This window comes from Hordeum vulgare, chromosome 3H (assembly GCF_904849725.1).
Source record: "Hordeum vulgare subsp. vulgare chromosome 3H, MorexV3_pseudomolecules_assembly, whole genome shotgun sequence".
Taxonomy (NCBI): Eukaryota; Viridiplantae; Streptophyta; class Magnoliopsida; order Poales; family Poaceae; genus Hordeum; species Hordeum vulgare.
Window position 1 is genome coordinate 181039368 of NC_058520.1, and position 18559 is coordinate 181057926.

General features: G+C 46.2%; 1 protein-coding gene across 1 annotated transcript; it reads right to left on the reverse strand.

Moving 5' to 3' along the window:
- Positions 1-10953: 10953 nt before the first annotated feature.
- LOC123443426 (pentatricopeptide repeat-containing protein At3g06920) lies at positions 10954-13808 on the reverse strand. Its single transcript, XM_045119788.1, has one exon. The coding sequence runs from the start codon at positions 13745-13747 to the stop codon at positions 11108-11110; it is 2640 nt and encodes an 879-aa protein (XP_044975723.1). The 5' UTR covers positions 13748-13808; the 3' UTR covers positions 10954-11107.
- Between the last annotated feature and the right edge of the window lie 4751 nt (positions 13809-18559).

Sequence of the window (18559 nt, forward strand, 5' to 3'; positions counted from 1 at the left end):
ACAAGATGCATGTTACTCTCAAATATAAGTCCCCTTCCTAGAGTCCCATTCAAGTACCTCAGAATTATGTGCACTGCTTCAAGATAATCACTCCTCGGTTCATTCATGTATCTTCTTACCACATTTACTGCAAAGGCAATGTCAAGGCATGTATGACATAAGTACAACAACCTCCCAACTAATCTTTGATATCTCTCCTTGTTCACTTGCTCTCCTACTGAGCTATCACTTTGCGGTTTTGATTAATTGGAGTTGATGTTGCCCGACATCCTAGCATTCCTACATCACTTAGGAGATCTAAAGTATACTTCCTCTAAGATACCATAATCCCCTTGGCAGATCAGGCCACTTCTATGCCTAGAAATTTTTTGAGTTGGCCTAGAGCTTTGACTTCAAAGGCCTTACCCAAACACTCTTTCAGTCTTGCTATTTCTTCTTTGTCATCCCCTGTGGAGACTGATTCAAACCATAAAGAGTTTTCTTTAACCTGCATACCTTGCAGGTTGTCTCAGACATAGAAAACCTAGGTGGGATCTCCATGTAGACCTCCTCCTACAGGTCCCCATGCAAGAAAGCATTCTTTACATCAAGTTGATGCAAGGAGCATCCAAAATTCATTGCACAGGAGATCAGGATTCTCATAATGTTCATCTTTGCTACTGGAGCAAAGGTCGCATCATAGTCAATGGTCGTAGGTCTGGTTGTACCCCCTCGCTACAAGCCTTGCTTTGTACCTTTCAATCTTCCCTTCTGTATTCTACTTTGTATACCCACTTGCAGCTGACTGCCTTCTTTACTATTGGAAGAGGTGCTAAAACCCATGTCTTGTTCTTGCACAAAGACTTTAGCTCCTCCGCCATGGCACTACGCATTTTGAGTCCTCCTTTGCCTTCTTCCCGTGAGTCAGAATTGACACACATGATAGAGAGGCAACAAATGCTCTACGGGCTGGAGATAATGCTTCATCGGAGACATAATTTCCAATATCATTGGCATCGAATCCATACTTTTGCTCTGGTATACCTGCCTTTGCTCGAGTACCCTTTCTCGATGCAATTGGTAAGTGCTTTGTGCCAGATGAGCTTGCGTTGCTACTCCCCCTAAACAAGATGATGTCCCCTTGAATATACCTGAGGATTACGCTCCTCATTGACCTTCTGCCACCGTGAATACACCTTTAGCTGTTACTCTTGCTCTGTTGTCCAACTTGGTACACTACCGATCCGGGTGGGAGCACCGCCTGCCCGACTTGGCAATCCATCAGTCACAATCAATCCTTCACTCAGCCCGCCCCCATCAGTCACAATCGGCCCTTCACTCGGCCCACCCCCATCAGTCACAATCGGTCCTTCTCTCAGCCCACCGCTCGTTGGTGTTATCAGCTGTTGGGGCTGGTGCTCGCTTTGCTGTGGCGGAATATCACCATCAATAGGTTGTTGCAACAACACGGAATATCACCATCAATAGGTTGCTGCAACAACACGGAATATCACCATCAATAGGTTGTTGCAACACCGAATCTCAAGCTGCAGGTGGACATGGGCTGTCAATGGTACCCACTTAAAAGCCCACAAAATCATGTCCATGGACACCCATGGGATTAGGTCACATTTATGTGGGTTGATCCCACGGGTACCACCTCCAAGCCGCATATCGTCCTCCGTTGCGTGAATCGCACAGACCCAGACGCACGACCCATCGACCGTGGAGATCAAGGCGAGGCGACCAGCCACCGGAGCGCCACCGTTAGTTCCCCCCACACACACACACTCGCGCGCGCGCGCGCGCGTCCTCCGTGTTGTTAGCCCGTCTGACCTCGCCACCAGTTCTGCACTCGCCCAAGCTCCCTCCTGGTCACAAAGCAGTTTTCTAGCCATAAAATGATTCAGATTCCCTAAAGGTGGCTCACAAAGGTCCTCCGTTCAGAAGGACTCCAACAGTTGTAGCCTCGCTGCCCAGAAGAATAGAAGAATACCCAGTGAAGATACACTTATTGGCCGTGGATCCAATTTGCCAATAGATTGCATGTGATCCCTGACAAAGCAGACACAACCGAACAGCTTGGGAGGAACTACGAAATCATTCTTTCCCAGAAGTAACTCAGAAGGTGACTTCATACCCAATTCTCTCGATGATGTGTGGTTGATCAGGTATGTGGTAGCCATCGCAACTTCACTCCACAAGAATTTCAACACATTCACAGTAAACATCAGTGATCGAGCAACCTCCAAAATATGTCGATTCTTCCTTTCTGCCACTCCATTCTAAGGAGTCTCCGAACATAAGGTTTGATACAAAATCCCTTGCTCTGGTAAAAAAAGATCCAAACACTTTGTTCACATACTTAGTGCCATCATCAGTTCTTATCACTTGTAACTGAACATTGAAGAGATTTTTCACATAGGCATAGAAATTTTTGAAGCATTGGAAAGCTTCATCTTTGTGACGCATCAAATAGATCCATGTCATATGTGAATAGCAGTAAATAAAGGTCAGAAAATACTTTGCACCGCTAATGACACCACAAGACTTATCCACATATCCAAGTGAGCAAGCATGAATGAGGATATACTCTGAGTCCCTTACTCACATAAGACGGCCTCGTGTGTTTAGCAAACTCACAGGCATCAAATTTTAGCTTGTTCTTATCTACCCCATTCATTACATCATTAGTGGTGCCTCCTACTACATTCATTACATCATACATAGCTTGTACATTTTATCAAGTGATACATGTCAAGTTCTGCAGTGATGTTTCATCGAAAAGGACTCTTTCTTCCACAATTGCCGCAAACACTGAGCTGCCAGTGGGCCTGTCCTCAATACACATTTCTTTGTCTACTATTATCCTACAGTCCACCTGGTCATTTAGAGCACTCATAGACAACAAATTGACTAGGAAAGTGTCACGCCCAAGATGCGACCCTATCCTCAATTTGGCACGAAGGCCTCGTCAGGGATAGAATCGCATCTCGTCGTGTCGCAACAATGGATATTGTTACACGTACATGTACTGAAAAAAAGAGATATATATATAGAATTGGCTTACACTCGGCACAAGCTACATCAGAGTCACATCAGTACAATACATAAGCTTCATGAATAAGAGCAGTGTCCGACTACGGACGAAAACAAACGAGAAAAGAAGAACGACGTCCATCCTTGCTACCCCAGGCTGCCGTCCTGGAACCCATCCTAGATCGATGAAGAAGAAGAAGAAGCAACTCCAAATGAACAATCAACGCGCTCGCGTCAAGTAACCTTTACATGTACCTGCATCTGGTGTTGTAGTAATCTGTGAGCCACAGGGGACTCAGCAATCTCATTTCCAAAGGTATCAAGACTAGCAAAGCTTAATGGGTGAGGCATGGTTAAGTGGTGAGGTTGCAGCAGCGGCTAAGCATATATTTGGTGGCTAAACTTATGAGTACAAGAAATAAGAGGGAGAAGATCTACGCATAGCGGACGTGACTACTGATGATCAAATAAATGATCCTGAAACACCTACCTACGTCAGACATAACCCCACCGTGTCCTCGATCGGAGAAGGAACTCACGAAAGAGACAGTCACGGTTACGCACATAGTTGGCAAGTTTTAATTAAGTTAACTTCAAGTTATCTAGAACCAGTGTTAAACAAAGTTTCCACGTTGCCACATAACCGCGGGCACGGCTTTCCGAAAAGATTTAACCCTGCAGGGGAGCTCCAACTAGTCCATGACAAATTACCACAAGCCGCATAGAAACCCTCGATCACGACACTCGCGATCTCGTCGGATTCCTTAATGGAAAACCTCAACTCTGAGATTACCCAAAGCATCATCGGAATCCCGATGCACAAGATATCTCGTCAAAGGTAAAACTAATCCAGCAAGGCCGCCCGACGTGTCGACGATCCAGATAGGAGCCGCGTATCTCGTTCTCAGGACACGACGGATGGAACTAGCTACGAGTGCCAAACCTCAAGTTTCCTCGCGGTGGCCCCGCAGGCAGACCGTTTGGGACCAACACCATCAGCACTGGCCCCCTGTTTATGTAAAATTACTCCTCGGGTAACGCTAACTCCCTATGCATTTCAGTGTTAACAAAACTATTATGTTCGGCAAATGTAGTACCAATGTTGGGCACTGCCAGACCAGCTTTAATCTAAAACGAATTATCAAGGGGGTCCCCATAACAACCCCGATCGTGTTAGGAGCGCTCAATTATGGAACATAACACCGGTAGCCGAAACTAAGGGGGCAAAGGTGGAACAAAACACCAGGCTAGAAAGGTCGAGCCTTCCACCTTTTACCAACTATATAGGTGCATTAAATTAAATAGCATTAATATGGTGATATAACAAGGAACCCATGTTTTCACATGGAAGCAACTGCACCTGCAACTAGCAATGCTAACACAGGGTTAAGCAAGCGGTAACATAGCCAATCAGTGGTTTGCTAGGTTGAAGAGGTTGAAGGTTTTCATGGCATTGTTGAGAGGCTGATATTTAACATGTGGTAGGCAACGAGACATGATCGATAGAAGCGATAAAACTAGCATTGCAATGATAGTAATAGTATCTGGGGAAATGGTCATCTTGCCTGAGATCCCGCTTGAAAGAAGAATGACTCTGTGAAGCAGACGAACCGATGTAGTCGAACGAGTCCTCACTTTCCGACACACTTGTGGAACTCTATCGAGACGAAGCAAACCGGAAACACAAATCAACACACGGAATTCACCACACGATGCACAACACATATGATGCATGAGCAGCTGAATACATGCAAGTCACGGCATGACAATTCACACAATCAAACACTACACATTAAGTGAAGTTCAATATGCAACGAGTTACATATTGACGAAACTCCACGTTTATTTATTTAGTTCTATCCCGATTAGATACACGGCAATATTAAATGTGGTTAAACATGGCAAGAGGTGAAGCGTAACTAAACTATCTATCTAAGCATTTTAAATGAGGTCGGAAACAACTTATAGCATCTTCGAAATGACCCCACGCGTTAAATTCTAATTCTGCCCAGATTTGTCCTCACCATATTTTATGTTTGTTAAGCAGCAAAAACAAAGTGGTTCTCGTGATTCTAATCGTCGTTCTAGTCCATTTACATATATGGCACATCTTCAACGGAGCTACGGACAAATAGTTACGACCTAAACAGTTTTCAACACGTCGACACGCAAACCGATGCAAACAACACACTAAACAATTCTAGTTATGCATGAGTGTTAGTTAATGTGAAACTACAAAAAATTCTAAGCAACTTACACGTTGAAATCATTTTAATCCGATGCACGGTTTAACAGTTACGGACGTTCTAAAATACACTACAACACGTCGACACGCAAACCGATGCAAACAACACACTAAACAGTTTTAATTATGCATGAGAGTTAGTTAATGTGAAACTACAGAAAATTCTAAGCAACTTACATGTTGAAATCATTTTAATCCGATGCACGGTTTAACAGTTACGGACGTTCTAAAATACACTACAACTAAAAAAACACAAGGTGAAAATAATATGGGCAGCTAGGATTTGATCCCATGACCCCTCTTGAAACTACAGAAAATTCTAAGCAACTTATATGTTGAAATCATTTTAATCCGATGCACGGTTTAACAGTTACGGACGTTCTAAAATACACTACAACACGTCGACACGTAAACCGATGCAAACAACACACTAAACAGTTCTAATTATGCATGAGAGTTAGTTAATGTGAAACTACAGAAAATTCTAAGCAACTTACATGTTGAAATCATTTTAATCCGATGCACGGTTTAACAGTTACGGACGTTCTAAAATACACTACAACTAAAAAAAACACAAGGTGAAAATAATATGGACAGCTGGGATTTGATCCCATGACCCCTCTTGAAACTAAAATAATATGGGCAGCTGGGATTTGATCCCATGACCCCTCTTGAAACTACATAAAATTCTAACCAACTTACATGTTGAAATCATTTTAATCCGATGCACGGTTTAACAGTTACGGACGTTCTAAAATACACTACAACACGTCGACCCGCAAACCGATGCAAACAACACACTAAACAGTTCTAATTATGCATGAGAGTTAGTTAATGTGAAACTACAGAAAATTCTAAGCAACTTACACGTTGAAATCATTTTAATCCGATGCACGGTTTAACAGTTACGGACGTTCTAAAATACACTACAACACGTCGACACGCAAACCGTGCAAACAACACACTAAACAGTTTTAATTATGCATGAGAGTTAGTTAATGTGAAACTACATAAAATTCTAAGCAACTTACATGTTGAAATCATTTTAATCCGATGCACGGTTTAACAGTTACGGACGTTCTAAAATACACTACAACACGTCAACACGCAAACCGGTGCAAACAACACACTAAACAGTTCTAATTATGCATGAGAGTTAGTTAATGTGAAACTACAAAAAATTCTAAGCAACTTACATGTTGAAATCATTTTAATCCGATGCACAGTTTAACAGTTACGGACGTTCTAAAATACACTACAACTAAAAAAACACAAGGTGAAAATAATATGGGCAGCTGGGGTTTGATCCCATGACCCCTCTTGAAACTAGAGTGGCTGCACTAACCAACTGGGCTAGCACAGGATTCTCGCCAAGAAGTAGAACCTGTGCAGGCACATCAACAGAAATACAAAAACAAATTGCCACACCTGGGATTCGAACCCCGGATCTCTGGGAAGCAGATTACCACTCTAACCAGTTAGACTACAAAGGAACTATGGACAAATAGGGGTGGTTTGCTGCAAGACCATATCATGTCGCGAACCTGATGAAACTGAACATGAACAACTTTGTAGGAGGTCGGGATGCAGGGGATGCCATGGCAGAATCGGCCTGGGAATGAGGTCCAGCGGCACGAAAAATGGCGGGGTTCAATAGCTCCGGTACCGGGGGTTCCATTCCCGGCGACGAGGTGGCTTGGGGCGGCACGTACTCGGAGATCCTGGCCGATGGTGCCATGGCTGTACCTGAAGAAGTAAAGAAGAAGAGGAAGAGAGATGAGGGACAGGGGAGAGAGTGAGAGCACAACGAGGGGAAGGAAGCAGGGGCACACGAGGCTTGGCGGCAAGGTCGACGCGGAGGCGCATGGGAGCTCTCTCCATGGATCGGGCATGGGTGAGGAGCAGAAGCTGCTCGTGCGGCTCCTCTGCGTGTGTTGGACACATCCAAGGCCAGCAGGCGCGCGGGATGGTGAGCTCCTGCAGGTGAACGCACAACGGGAGGAAGACGGGGGCACGCCGACGGAGATCGTCGGATCGGGCCGGGGATCACTGGATCGGGCTGGGTCCGGGCTATAGGGACCGATTCCCGTCATCACACGCCGCCCAGGAGCTTCGGCGGCGACTGAATCTCGCGCTCGGCACGGCCATGGCAGGGTAGCTCCTGCGCACATCCAACAGAGAGAAAGAAATGTGTGAGAGAGAGAACAAGTGAGACAGGGAAGAGAAGAAGGACATGGGCCTTGCGGCGCTAGGAGGTCGAGGTAGCGATCGCGTCGGGCAACACGCTCAGGAGATCGAGGTGCGGTCACCTGGCGACGGGCGCGAGGCTCCCAGGTCCTGGCTGCTGTGGCTCGCCATGACAGGGGCGCGTTCGCGCAGGAGAAGGTGGGCGCGGGGCTGGCTGCAGATCCGAGGAAGGAAGAGAAGTGGCGGCGGGGAGATGGGATGGACGGGACAAAGGGAAGAGAAGAAGGACATGGGCCTTGCGGCGCTAGGAGGTCGAGGTAGCGGTCGCGTCGGGCAACACGCTCAGGAGATCGAGGTGCGGTCACCTGGCGACGGGCGCGAGGCTCCCAGGTCCTGGCTGCTGTGGCTCGCCATGACAGGGGCGCGTTCGCGCAGGAGAAGGTGGGCGCGGGGCTGGCTGCAGATCGGAGGAAGGAAGAGAAGTGGCGGCGGGGAGATGGGATGGACGGGACAAACCTCCTAGAAGTTAGGGTTTGTCCAAAATAGGTTAGGGACTGGACTAATAATAGGTAAGGTTTGATCCAATCGGCTTTCGGACTATAGGATAGCGATCTGACGGCTCCGAACAGAGGAAGTTTTATACACATTTTTAAAAGCAGATTTTGACGATACCACGGGCGCGTACGAGGGTGGTCGGGCTCAGAACGGACAGCGACGGATACAGAGGGAACCGGTAACTAATAACGGATGCAAGTTTAAAAACTAGCGGCAACGGAGATGCCTTTGCAATGCGAATGATGATGCGACAATTAAAGTAAACACACGACGAAAACGGAATAAAAGGGGGAATCTTTTGAAACATCGATTTCGGGCTGTCACAGAATAGCACATGTACGACTAAAGTTAACTTGATAGCAGGTGTACATTGAACTGTCCCAATACCCTTAATAGGCTGCGATGTCCAGCAGTACATGCTGCAGTACATATCGTGTTACTTTGAGAGGGAGTGAGCTGATCAAATGACTCAAATTCTCTGAAGTCGCCTGCAACATGTTTAGAAGCGCCGGAGTCTAGAATCCACTCCAGGTCAGGTTTGTGAGCAGCAATTGTGGCCTTTTCAGTGTTGCCCTCATTTGTACAGATAAATGAGCACACTTGGAAGACTAGTATCCTTCCGGCTATCATGTTGTTCGATCTCACCCGTATCTTCTACTTCCTGCATCACTTCGCCGAGAGAAAGCAGCAAAGCACATGCCTGCTGCCACATACTTGCTGCACATGTCCATAGCAACCAGCGCAATTCGCCGTCGCCTCCTCTGCCTCACGCAGCTCACACCCGCCTGGCACATGTGTCCTCTTCAGGCCATGGTCTCCTCCCAGCCGCACTGACTCCCCCTCAGCGCCACCATAGCCTGCAGTTGCCTTCATGCCGCCTTCACGCAGCAGCTCCACTTCGCTTCCAATAACAGTGGCCACCTCTTCTTCTCCTAGCAGTACCACCTCCAGTGCTGCCTCCTTCCCTCTCCAATCAGCAGCAGCAATAACTCCAGCAAACAGCTTCAGCAACAGCAACTCCAGCAGCACCCTTAGCAGCAGTAACCAACAGTAGCAGTGCAAGCCTCCTCTTCCTCTTCTTTGCTTCCTGCTCTTGCTTCAGCGCGAGCTGCACCAGAATCAGCAAGGGGAAATCGGAAAATCGAGCAGCCGTGTCTCCCGCGCAGCCTCGTGCGTGTAGCCTTCTCCTTTTCCCGCTGCTTCTTCTCTGCCTCCAGCCGTAAGCAGCATGCCACCGCTCCAGCCTCGTGCGTGTAGCCTTCTCCTTTTCCCGCTGCTTCTTCTCTGCCTCCAGCCGCAAGCAGCATGCCACCGCTCCGCTTGTGCGCAGCCCCGCACACACCTCACACAGCCGCCTCGTGGTCGGAGCCCAGCTCCCCACGCTCGCTGCCGCCCGCCCTGTATTCCCATCGGACTACAACACCGGCACCGCCGCAGCCTGGCCTGATACCATGTGGGATCTGAAGGAGGAGCGTACCAGCAGCAACGGGAATGTCTCTAGTGGCGCTTCTCACCAGACAGCTCGACCCCCTTCTCTCTTTTCTCTATTGTCAGCGAGCCACATGTCTTATATGGGTCTGGACCGCTTGGGCCCCACATACGGGGGTAACACTGTCCCTATAAATTCCTTTTTTTCTTTTTTTTTTGTCCAGAATTGAACGAAAAAGAAATTATAGAAGATGTTTTCTTCCCCATTAAGTCCGAGTCATATTTTTCATTCTGAAATGTTCCTTCTATTATAATAAAGAATAGGTGAATCAACTTACCAAATAAAAGAATTAGTAGAACTTCCTCTTTGGAATAGAAATTGACTATTTCTAGATAGGGAAAGTCGTGTGCAATAAGAAATGCAAGCACGATTTGGGGAAATGGCTATAACAGAGTTTCTGTTATTCGTATTAACAGCTACTCTAGGGGGAATATTTTTATGTGGTGCTAACGATTTAATAACTATCTTTGTAGCTCCGGAATGTTTACTTCAACAGATTTCACGAGCCAGAAACAATTGTTTGAGAGGCCCTAACATAAGCAGCAACTGTACCTTCAACTTAGCACGGCAAGAGAAAAATCGAGATGCCAAAAACAATGGACAGCAAGCTAACAAACTCATTTTTTTAACATCAATGATGAAATTTCAACTCCATTGCTCAAATCATGTGATTGGACAGCTTCAAAAAATCATATGATTGGCAACTGTTTCAAATGAAGGAATTTCACAGGAATTTTCAACAAAAACAACAACGATGAGAAGTCTGGAGGAGCATATACTATGATCTGGTTAACTTTCAACATTCTAAATGGCAAAATACTAAAGACTGCCTCTAAATTCAAATGTTTTGAACATTCAAACAGGCAAAATAATAAATATTCAAACTAAATCAACTTAATACAGCAAAATAAAATCAAGATGTCAAAAACATTGGTCAGCAAGCTACCAAACTGAACATTTTATCATCAATGATGAACTGAACTCCATTGTTCAAATCATGTGATTGGTGCCTGTTTGGAGTGAAGGAATTTCGCAGGAACTTCGTAGGAATATTCAATAAGAACACCAATGAAGAGAAGTCTAGAGGAGCACACCATACTATGTTTTGGCTAACTTTCATCATTTCAAATGGCAAAAAACTGAAGATTGTCCGTAAATTCTAATAATGATTTAAAAAGCAGCAAGGAGGGGAATATTTAAACTAAACCTTCTGCATTAATTGTGGTTCATATGGCTAAGGTTTGATACGACGTTCCAAAATAAGCTAATGTGCTAACTTGGAGGGTTCAAATCATTAGCTTACCTAAAAAAAGCTTGGTTCCAACATATGATTAGGCATAGTTACTGGATTTTTCTTCTTTTCTAGAAGCAGATATATAAATTTGAAGATTCAGAATCTTACCAGAATCCAGGGAACTGTAGAAGAATGTCCTCTCTCCAAACAGCAACACAGCAGGTATGCATTCAATTTCAGCCATTTAAAAAGATATTATAAGTCACACAAAAACTCCCATATCAAGTGACCAAGAAGCACAAACTGTACAACCAGATCAACTCAGTCACAGGAGAGATGCAAATTCTGCAACAAGTGTCACAATACAAGATCCTGAATACTACAAGGATCTAGAAGCATGCTGGGACTTGGAAATCTCACTCAGAACTGCACCAACGACCGCAGCTTGTTCAAGACATTCAGACTTGTTCAAAGCGTCTAAAAGACTAACGCATGTCGTCACATTGACTCTACATGCCCTTAGACGAGCTTCTTCAAATATTTGATACGCCTCCATTGCTCTGTTTGCATTGCTCATACCCTCTATCAGAGCACTAAAACATGCAGAGTCAGGCACTCCACCATTGGTTTTGAACCCCATAAAGAGGTTGTAAGCATCTGTTATGTTCCCTCCCTTTGCAAGCCCAGAGATCATGGTTGTGTAAGTGACAATGTTTGGGGTCAAACCTTGTTTCTGCATTTCTTGCCAAAACACAAAAGCCTTGTTGTACTTCTGTACCCGGCAAAGTCCATTTATAAGAATGCTGTATGTATAGGTATTTGGTGGACATTTCATTTCCTTCATTGACTGGAAACAAATAAGAGCCTCGTTGATTTCTTCAGCTTTCACTAAAGCATCCATCAGACTATTCCATGTATAAGCATTTGGAGTCAAACCCTTCTTCAGCATCTCTTCTAAAATTAAATAAGCTTCATCTATCCTGCCAGCCTTCCCAAAGCCATCTATGAGAGAACTATACAAAATAATATTCAATTCTATTCCTTTAGATTTTGCTTCCTCAGAAAGCATGTAAGCCTCATCTAACCTATCAATCTTGGCCAGACCATCAATAATCGATCCATATGTAGCAACCGTTGGAGAGATATGTTTTAGCTTCATCTCCTCGAGAACTTCATAGGCCCTGTCTACATTTCCAGATTTGCATAACCCATCAATAACAGCATTGTAAGCCCGAGCATCAAGTGCAAAACCTTGCTGACTCATTGCATGAAAAATATTGGACGTTTCTCTAGCCTGACCAGCTTTTGTGAGACCATGAATCAAAATGGAGTAACTTCGAACATCAGGAAGAAACCCATAACTCTTGATGTCCTCAAAAATTGCTCTTCCCTTTTCAGTGTCACCTGCTTTGAAAACACAATCCATATATGTGTTAAGTAGGATGAGATCAGGCTGGCATCCTCGACGGATCATCTCTTTGAAGATCTTGTGCCCATCTTCTTTCCTTCCATGCAGAAAGCAGTTCCTGATCAAGGAAGTATATAACACAGGATTACCATTGTGGCCTGCATCTAACATTTTCCCGAATAGCTTATAGGCCTCATCAATCTTTCCCTTCTTTCCGAGGCCATCCATAAGGGAGCAGTACGTCACGGAATCAGGATTGCAACCTCTCTGACTCGCGCTTTCAAATATTGTATGGGCCTCATCGAGCAGCTTTGCCTTGCACAGCCTATCCACCATTATGTTAACCGTCATTAAATTTGGATACAGACCATCAAGTTCCATTTCATCGCGTATCTTATATGCTTCATTAACCCTCCCAGCCATGCACAACATATCAATAATGATGTTATACGTCGAGGTATTTGGCTTAGCATCCTTCTTCATGACATCAAGCAATCTCAATGCCTCATCAACCTTCCTCTTCTTTCCGAGGCACGTGATAATTGAATTAAATGAGACGACGGATGGAATACAACCCCTCTCCCTCAACCGCTCAAGCAGCTTGTAAGCATCATCAAACCGGTCAGCTGACCCATATCCCATGATCATAGTATTATATGCGTAAGCACAAGGCACAGCCCTTTCCACCTCCATCTGCCCAAATAACTCCTCTGCCTCACCTAGTCTCCCTGCCTTGCAAAGCACCCAGATCATGCTTGTGTATGATACATCATCCGGCCGCAGACCCTGGGCTCTCAGCTCATGAAAGAACTTCCAGGCCATGTCCACATTCCCAGCCTTTCCAAAACAATCAATACACACATTGTACAACACAATATCTGGCTCAAGGCATCTCCCCTTCACCTCATCCACCAGCATCAACGCGCCCTCCACTCTTCCCTCACGGGCCAGGGTCCGCACCAACGTGGTGAAAAGAGGCACGCCCACCTCATACCCGACCTCTTGCATCTGCCGCAGCAGTTCCAGCGCACGCTCGGGCTGCCGCGCCTCAGACAGGGCGCCAATCAGCACGGTGTACGCGGAGAACGCCGGCCTGAACTTGAGCCGCCGCATGGTGCCAATGGCATGGAAAGCGTCGTCAAGGCGGCGGGAGCGGACGAGGGTGGCGACTAGGGTGGCGCAGGCAGGGTTGGGAAGGCCGTAACCAAGGAGGGACATCTCTTCCAGGACCTTGTCGAGAGCCGCTAGGTCGTGGGAGAGGAATGGGAGGACGGCGTTATAAGCTTCGGGGGGCAGTGAGTGGGGAGAGGAGGCAGAGGAGGCGAGGAGGAAGAAGGGACCGGCGAGCGAGGTGTTATGTAGGGAGCGGAGGACGGAGAGGACAACATCGGGAGAGGGGGGAGGGGCGGCGGAGAGGGTGGAGGAGACGGATCGGGCCAGGTCGTGTGTCCAGGCGGGGGCGGCGGAGAGAAGGCGGAGGAGCTCGGCGCTGAGAGCGGCGGGTGTCTGCGGAGGTGGTGGGATAGTGGAAAAGCCGCTGCTGGTCCGGAGAAATGTGTAGGCGGCGAGGGAGCGACTGCGAATCGCCGGCGTCCGCAGCGCCGCCGCCATAAGGAGAATCCAGTAAAACCTAGGAGAGGTACAGAGCGCACGTTTGCCTATACGGCTGCGGAGTGCGGAGCATCCTAGAGCAACTCCGGCCGAACAAATTGTCTTTTTTTATCGTCCATTTGTTCATGTTTATTTTTTTTATTTGGATCGATGGATGTGTTTAAAGGAAGGCGGACGCATTTGTATATGTCTGTCTCGTCATTTCGTCGAACAGGTAGCAGACGAAGAGCTCGCAAGGCAGGGCAAGCGTGACCAACGTAACGTGCAGTAGCACCGGCCACGCACGGGCGAGAGGCGAGGCCAACGGCCACAGTAGCTGTTGGCGTCGTGCATGAAGAGCGATACGCGGAAGAGAGGCAGTTCCGTGCGCCAAGCATGAAGGACACAAGTAGGGAGTTTGCCGCCACGGCGTGCAGCCTTATTCAGTCTTCAGGCCGCCACCTTCCACAGCAACAGGAGCGTGAACTCGAGCGGCGGCGGGAGCTCCACCTCCTCGTGTGTATGCAGAAGCGGCCTCGAGCAGAACCAGCCGTGAGCAGGAGTGCCGCCTCTTGCCTTGTCTCGTCGTCGGAGTGCTTGAGAAGTTGTGAGCTCGAACTACCCGATTAGATTGAACAACAATTGTTTAGTTGTCAAACTTGTTGGAAATATGCTCTAGAGGCAATGATAAATAGTTATTATTATATTTTTTGTTTAAAGATAATCGTTTATTATCCATGTTATAATTGTATTGAATGAAAACATAGATGCATGTGTGGATACATAGATAAAACAATGTCCCTATCAAGCCTCTAGATGGCTAGCCAGTTGATCATTGATAGTCAAGGTTTTTCTCACTATGAACAAGTGTTGTCACTTGATAACTGGATCACATTATTAGAAAAACCATGTGATGGACTAGACCCAAGCTATGAACGTAGCATATTGATCGTGTCGTTTTATTGCTACAGTTTTCTGCGGGGCAAGTATTTGTTCCTATGACCATGAGATCATATAACTCACTAGCACCGAAAGAATACCTTGTGTGCATCAAACGTTAATACGTAACTGGGTGACTATAAAGGTGCTCTACAGGTATCTCCGAAGGTGTCCGTTGAGTTAGTATGGATCAAGACTGTGATTTGTCACTCCGTGTGACGGAGAGGTATCTCGGGGGCCCACTCGGTAATACAACATCACACACAAACCTTGCAAGCAATGTGACTAAGTGTAAGTCACGGGATCTTGTATTACGGAACGAGTAAAGAGACTTGCCGGTAACGAGACTGAAATAGGTACGCGGATACCACGATCGAATCTCGGGCAAGTAACATACCAAAGGACAAAGGGAATGACATACGGGATTATATGAATCCTTGACACTAAGGTTCAACCGATAAGATCTTCGGAGAGTATGTAGGATCCAATATGGGCATCCAGGTCCCGCTATTGGATATTGACCGAGGAGTACCTCGGGGCATGTCTACATAGTTCTTGAACCCGTAGGGTTTGCACACTTCAGGTTCGGCGATGTTTTAGTATAGTTGAGTTATATGTGTGGTTACCAAATGTTGTTCGGAGTCCCGGATGATATCATGGACGTCATGAGGGTTTCCGGAATGGTCCGGAGACGAAGATTGATATATAGGATGACTTCATTTGGTTACCAGAAAGTTTTCGAGCATTACCGGGAATGTACCGGGTGTGACGAATAGGTTCCGGAAGTTCACCGGGAGAGGGGCAACCCTCCCGGGGGGAGCCCAAAGGCCCTAGGGGTGGCGCACCAGCCCTAATTGGGCTGGTGGGACAGCCCAAGAGGGTCTATGCGCCAAGGATAAGAAAACCAAAGAAAAGAAGAAAAAAAAGGTGGGAAGGAAGAGAAGGACTCCACTTTCCAATCCTAGTTGGATTAGGATTGGAGTAGGACTCCTCCTCCTCCCTGGCCGGCGCACCCTTGAGGGCTTGGCCCTCAAGGCAAGCCTCCTCCCCCTCCCTCCTATATATAGTGGTGATTTAGGGCTGATTTGAGACAACTTTTGCCACGTGCAACTCAGATCTAGACACCATAGTTTTACCTCTAGATCGTATTTCTGCGGAGCTCGGGCGGAGCCCTGCAAGAGTAGATCCTTCACCACCACCGGAGCGCTGTCACGCTGCCGGAGAACTCATCTACTTCTCAGTCTAGCTTGTTGTATCAAGAAGGCCGAGATCATCGTCGAGCTGTACGTGTGCGGAACGCGGAGGTGTCGTTCGTTCGGCACTAGATCGGAGCAGATCGCGGGACGGTACGTGGGACGGTTCGCGGGGCGGGTCGAGGGACGTGAGGATGTTCCACTACATCAATCGCGTTTCTTAACGCTTCTTGTTGTGCGATCTATAAGGGTACGTAGATCCAAATCTCCTCTCGTAGATGGACATCACTGTAACATCCAAGATGCGATCCTATCCTTAATTTGGCGCGAGGGCCTCGTCAGGGATAGAAGCGCATCTCGTCGTTTCGCAAGAATGGATATCGTTATAAGTACATGTACTGAAAAGATGAGATATATGATATTGGCTTACACTCGCCACAAGCTACATCAGAGACACATCAGTACAATACATAATCATCATGAAGAAGAGCAGGGTCCGACTACGGATGAAAACAAACGAGAAAAAAAGAAGAACAACGTCCATCCTTACTATCCCAGACTACCGTCCTGGAACCCATCCTAGATCGATGAAGAAGAAGAAGAAGAAGAAGAAGAAGCAACTCCAAATGAACAATCAACGCGCTCGCGTCAAGTAACCTTTACCTGTACCTGCAACTAGTGTTGTAGTAATCTGTGAGCCATAGGGGACTCAGCAATCTCATTTCCAAAGGTATCAAGACTAGCAAAGCTTAATAGGTGAGGTATGGTTAAGTGGTGAGGTTGCAGCGGCGGCTAAGCATTATATGAGGTGGCTAACTTACGAGTACAAGAATAAGTGGGGGAAGATGTATGCATAACGGACGTGATCTACTGATGATCAAATGAATGATCCTGAACACCTACTTACGTCAGACATAACCCCACCGTGTCCTCGATCGGAGAAGGAACTCACGAAAGAGACAGTCACGGTTACGCACTCAGATGGCATATTTTAATTAAATTAACTTCAAGTTGTCCAAAACCAGTGTTAAACAAAGTTTCCACATTGCCACATAATCGCGGGCACGGCTTTCCGAAAGATTTAATCCTGCAGGGGTGCTCCAACTAATCCATCACAAATTACCACAAGCCGCATAGAAATCCTCGATCACGAAACTCGCGATATCGTCGGACTCCTTAGTGGAAAACCTCAACTCTGAGATTACCCAAAGCATCACTGGAATCCCGATGCACAAGATATTCCGTCAAAGGTAAAACTAATCCAGCAAGGCCGCCCGGCGTGTCGACGATCCCGATAGGAGCCGCGTATCTCGTTCTCAGGACACGGCGGATAAGCACAACATACAGTGGCCTGATAGACATCTCCCGAGTTGCCCCGGGTTGGCCCCGCAAACGGCTCTATTTTGGACCAGCACCATGAGCACTGGCCCCCCTGTATTATGTAGAATTAATCCTCGGGTAGCGCTAACTCCCTATGCATTTCGGTATTAACAGAATTATTATCAAGGCGGCAAATATAGTACCAATGTTGGGCCTTGCCAGACCAGCTTTAATCTAAAACGAATTATCAAGGGGGTCCCCATAACAACCCCGATCATGTTAGGAGCGCTCAATTATGGAACATAACACCGGTAGCCGAAACTAAGGGGGCAAAGGTGGAACAAAACGCCAGGCTAGAAAGGCCAAGCCTTCCACCTTTTACCAAGTATATAGGTGCATTAAATTAAATAGCATTTAATAGGGTGATATAATAAGGAACCCATGTTATCACATGGAAGCAACTGCACCTGCAACTAGCAATGCTAACACATGGTTAAGCAAGCGGTAACATAGCCAAACAGTGGTTTGCTAGGTGGTGAACACGTTGAAGGTTTTCATGACAATGTTGGGAGGCTGATATTTAACATATGGTAGGGAACGAGACATAATAGATAGAAACGATAAAACTAGCACGACAATGATAGTAATGGTATCTGGGGAAATGGTCATCTTGCCTGAGATCCCGCTTGGAAGAAGAACGACTCCGTGAAGCAGACAAACCGATGTAGTCGAACGGGCCCTCACAATCCGACACGCTTGCGGAACTCTATCGAGACGAAGCAAACCGGAAATAAGAATCAACACACGATATTCATCACGGCATATGCACGACAAGATGCAAACCACATATGATGCATGAACGGTTGAACATATGCAAGTCATGGCATGGCAATTCACAACAATCAAACACTACACATTAAGTGAAGTTTAATATGCAACGAGTTGCATATTGACGAAACTCCACATATGAATTATTTAGTTCTATCCCGATTAGATACACGCAATATTAAATGTTGGTAAACATGGCAAGAGGTGAAGCGTAATTAAACTACCTATCTAGGCACTTTAAATGAGGTCGGAAACGACATATAGCATCTCCGAAATGACCCATATGTTAATTTATATTTCTGTCCAGATCTGAACTAACACATTTAAATGTTTGTTAACCAGCAAAATAAATAGGTTCACATGATTCTACGCGTAGTTACAAGCAATTTACACATAGAGAACATCTCCAACGGAGCTACGGTTCAAAAGATACGAACACCGCAAGATATGATGACATGAATGCAAAATGTGTGCAACGACAGTCACAAGCATTTCAAAACATACAACCAGAAAAATAAAATGAAACTACATGAGATTCTAAGCAAGTTTCATA

Excerpts from the sequence above, each read along its gene's own strand:
- LOC123443426 (XM_045119788.1), bottom strand. The coding sequence starts at position 13,747 with ATGGCGGCGGCGCTGCGGACGCCGGCGATTCGCAGTCGCTCCCTCGCC.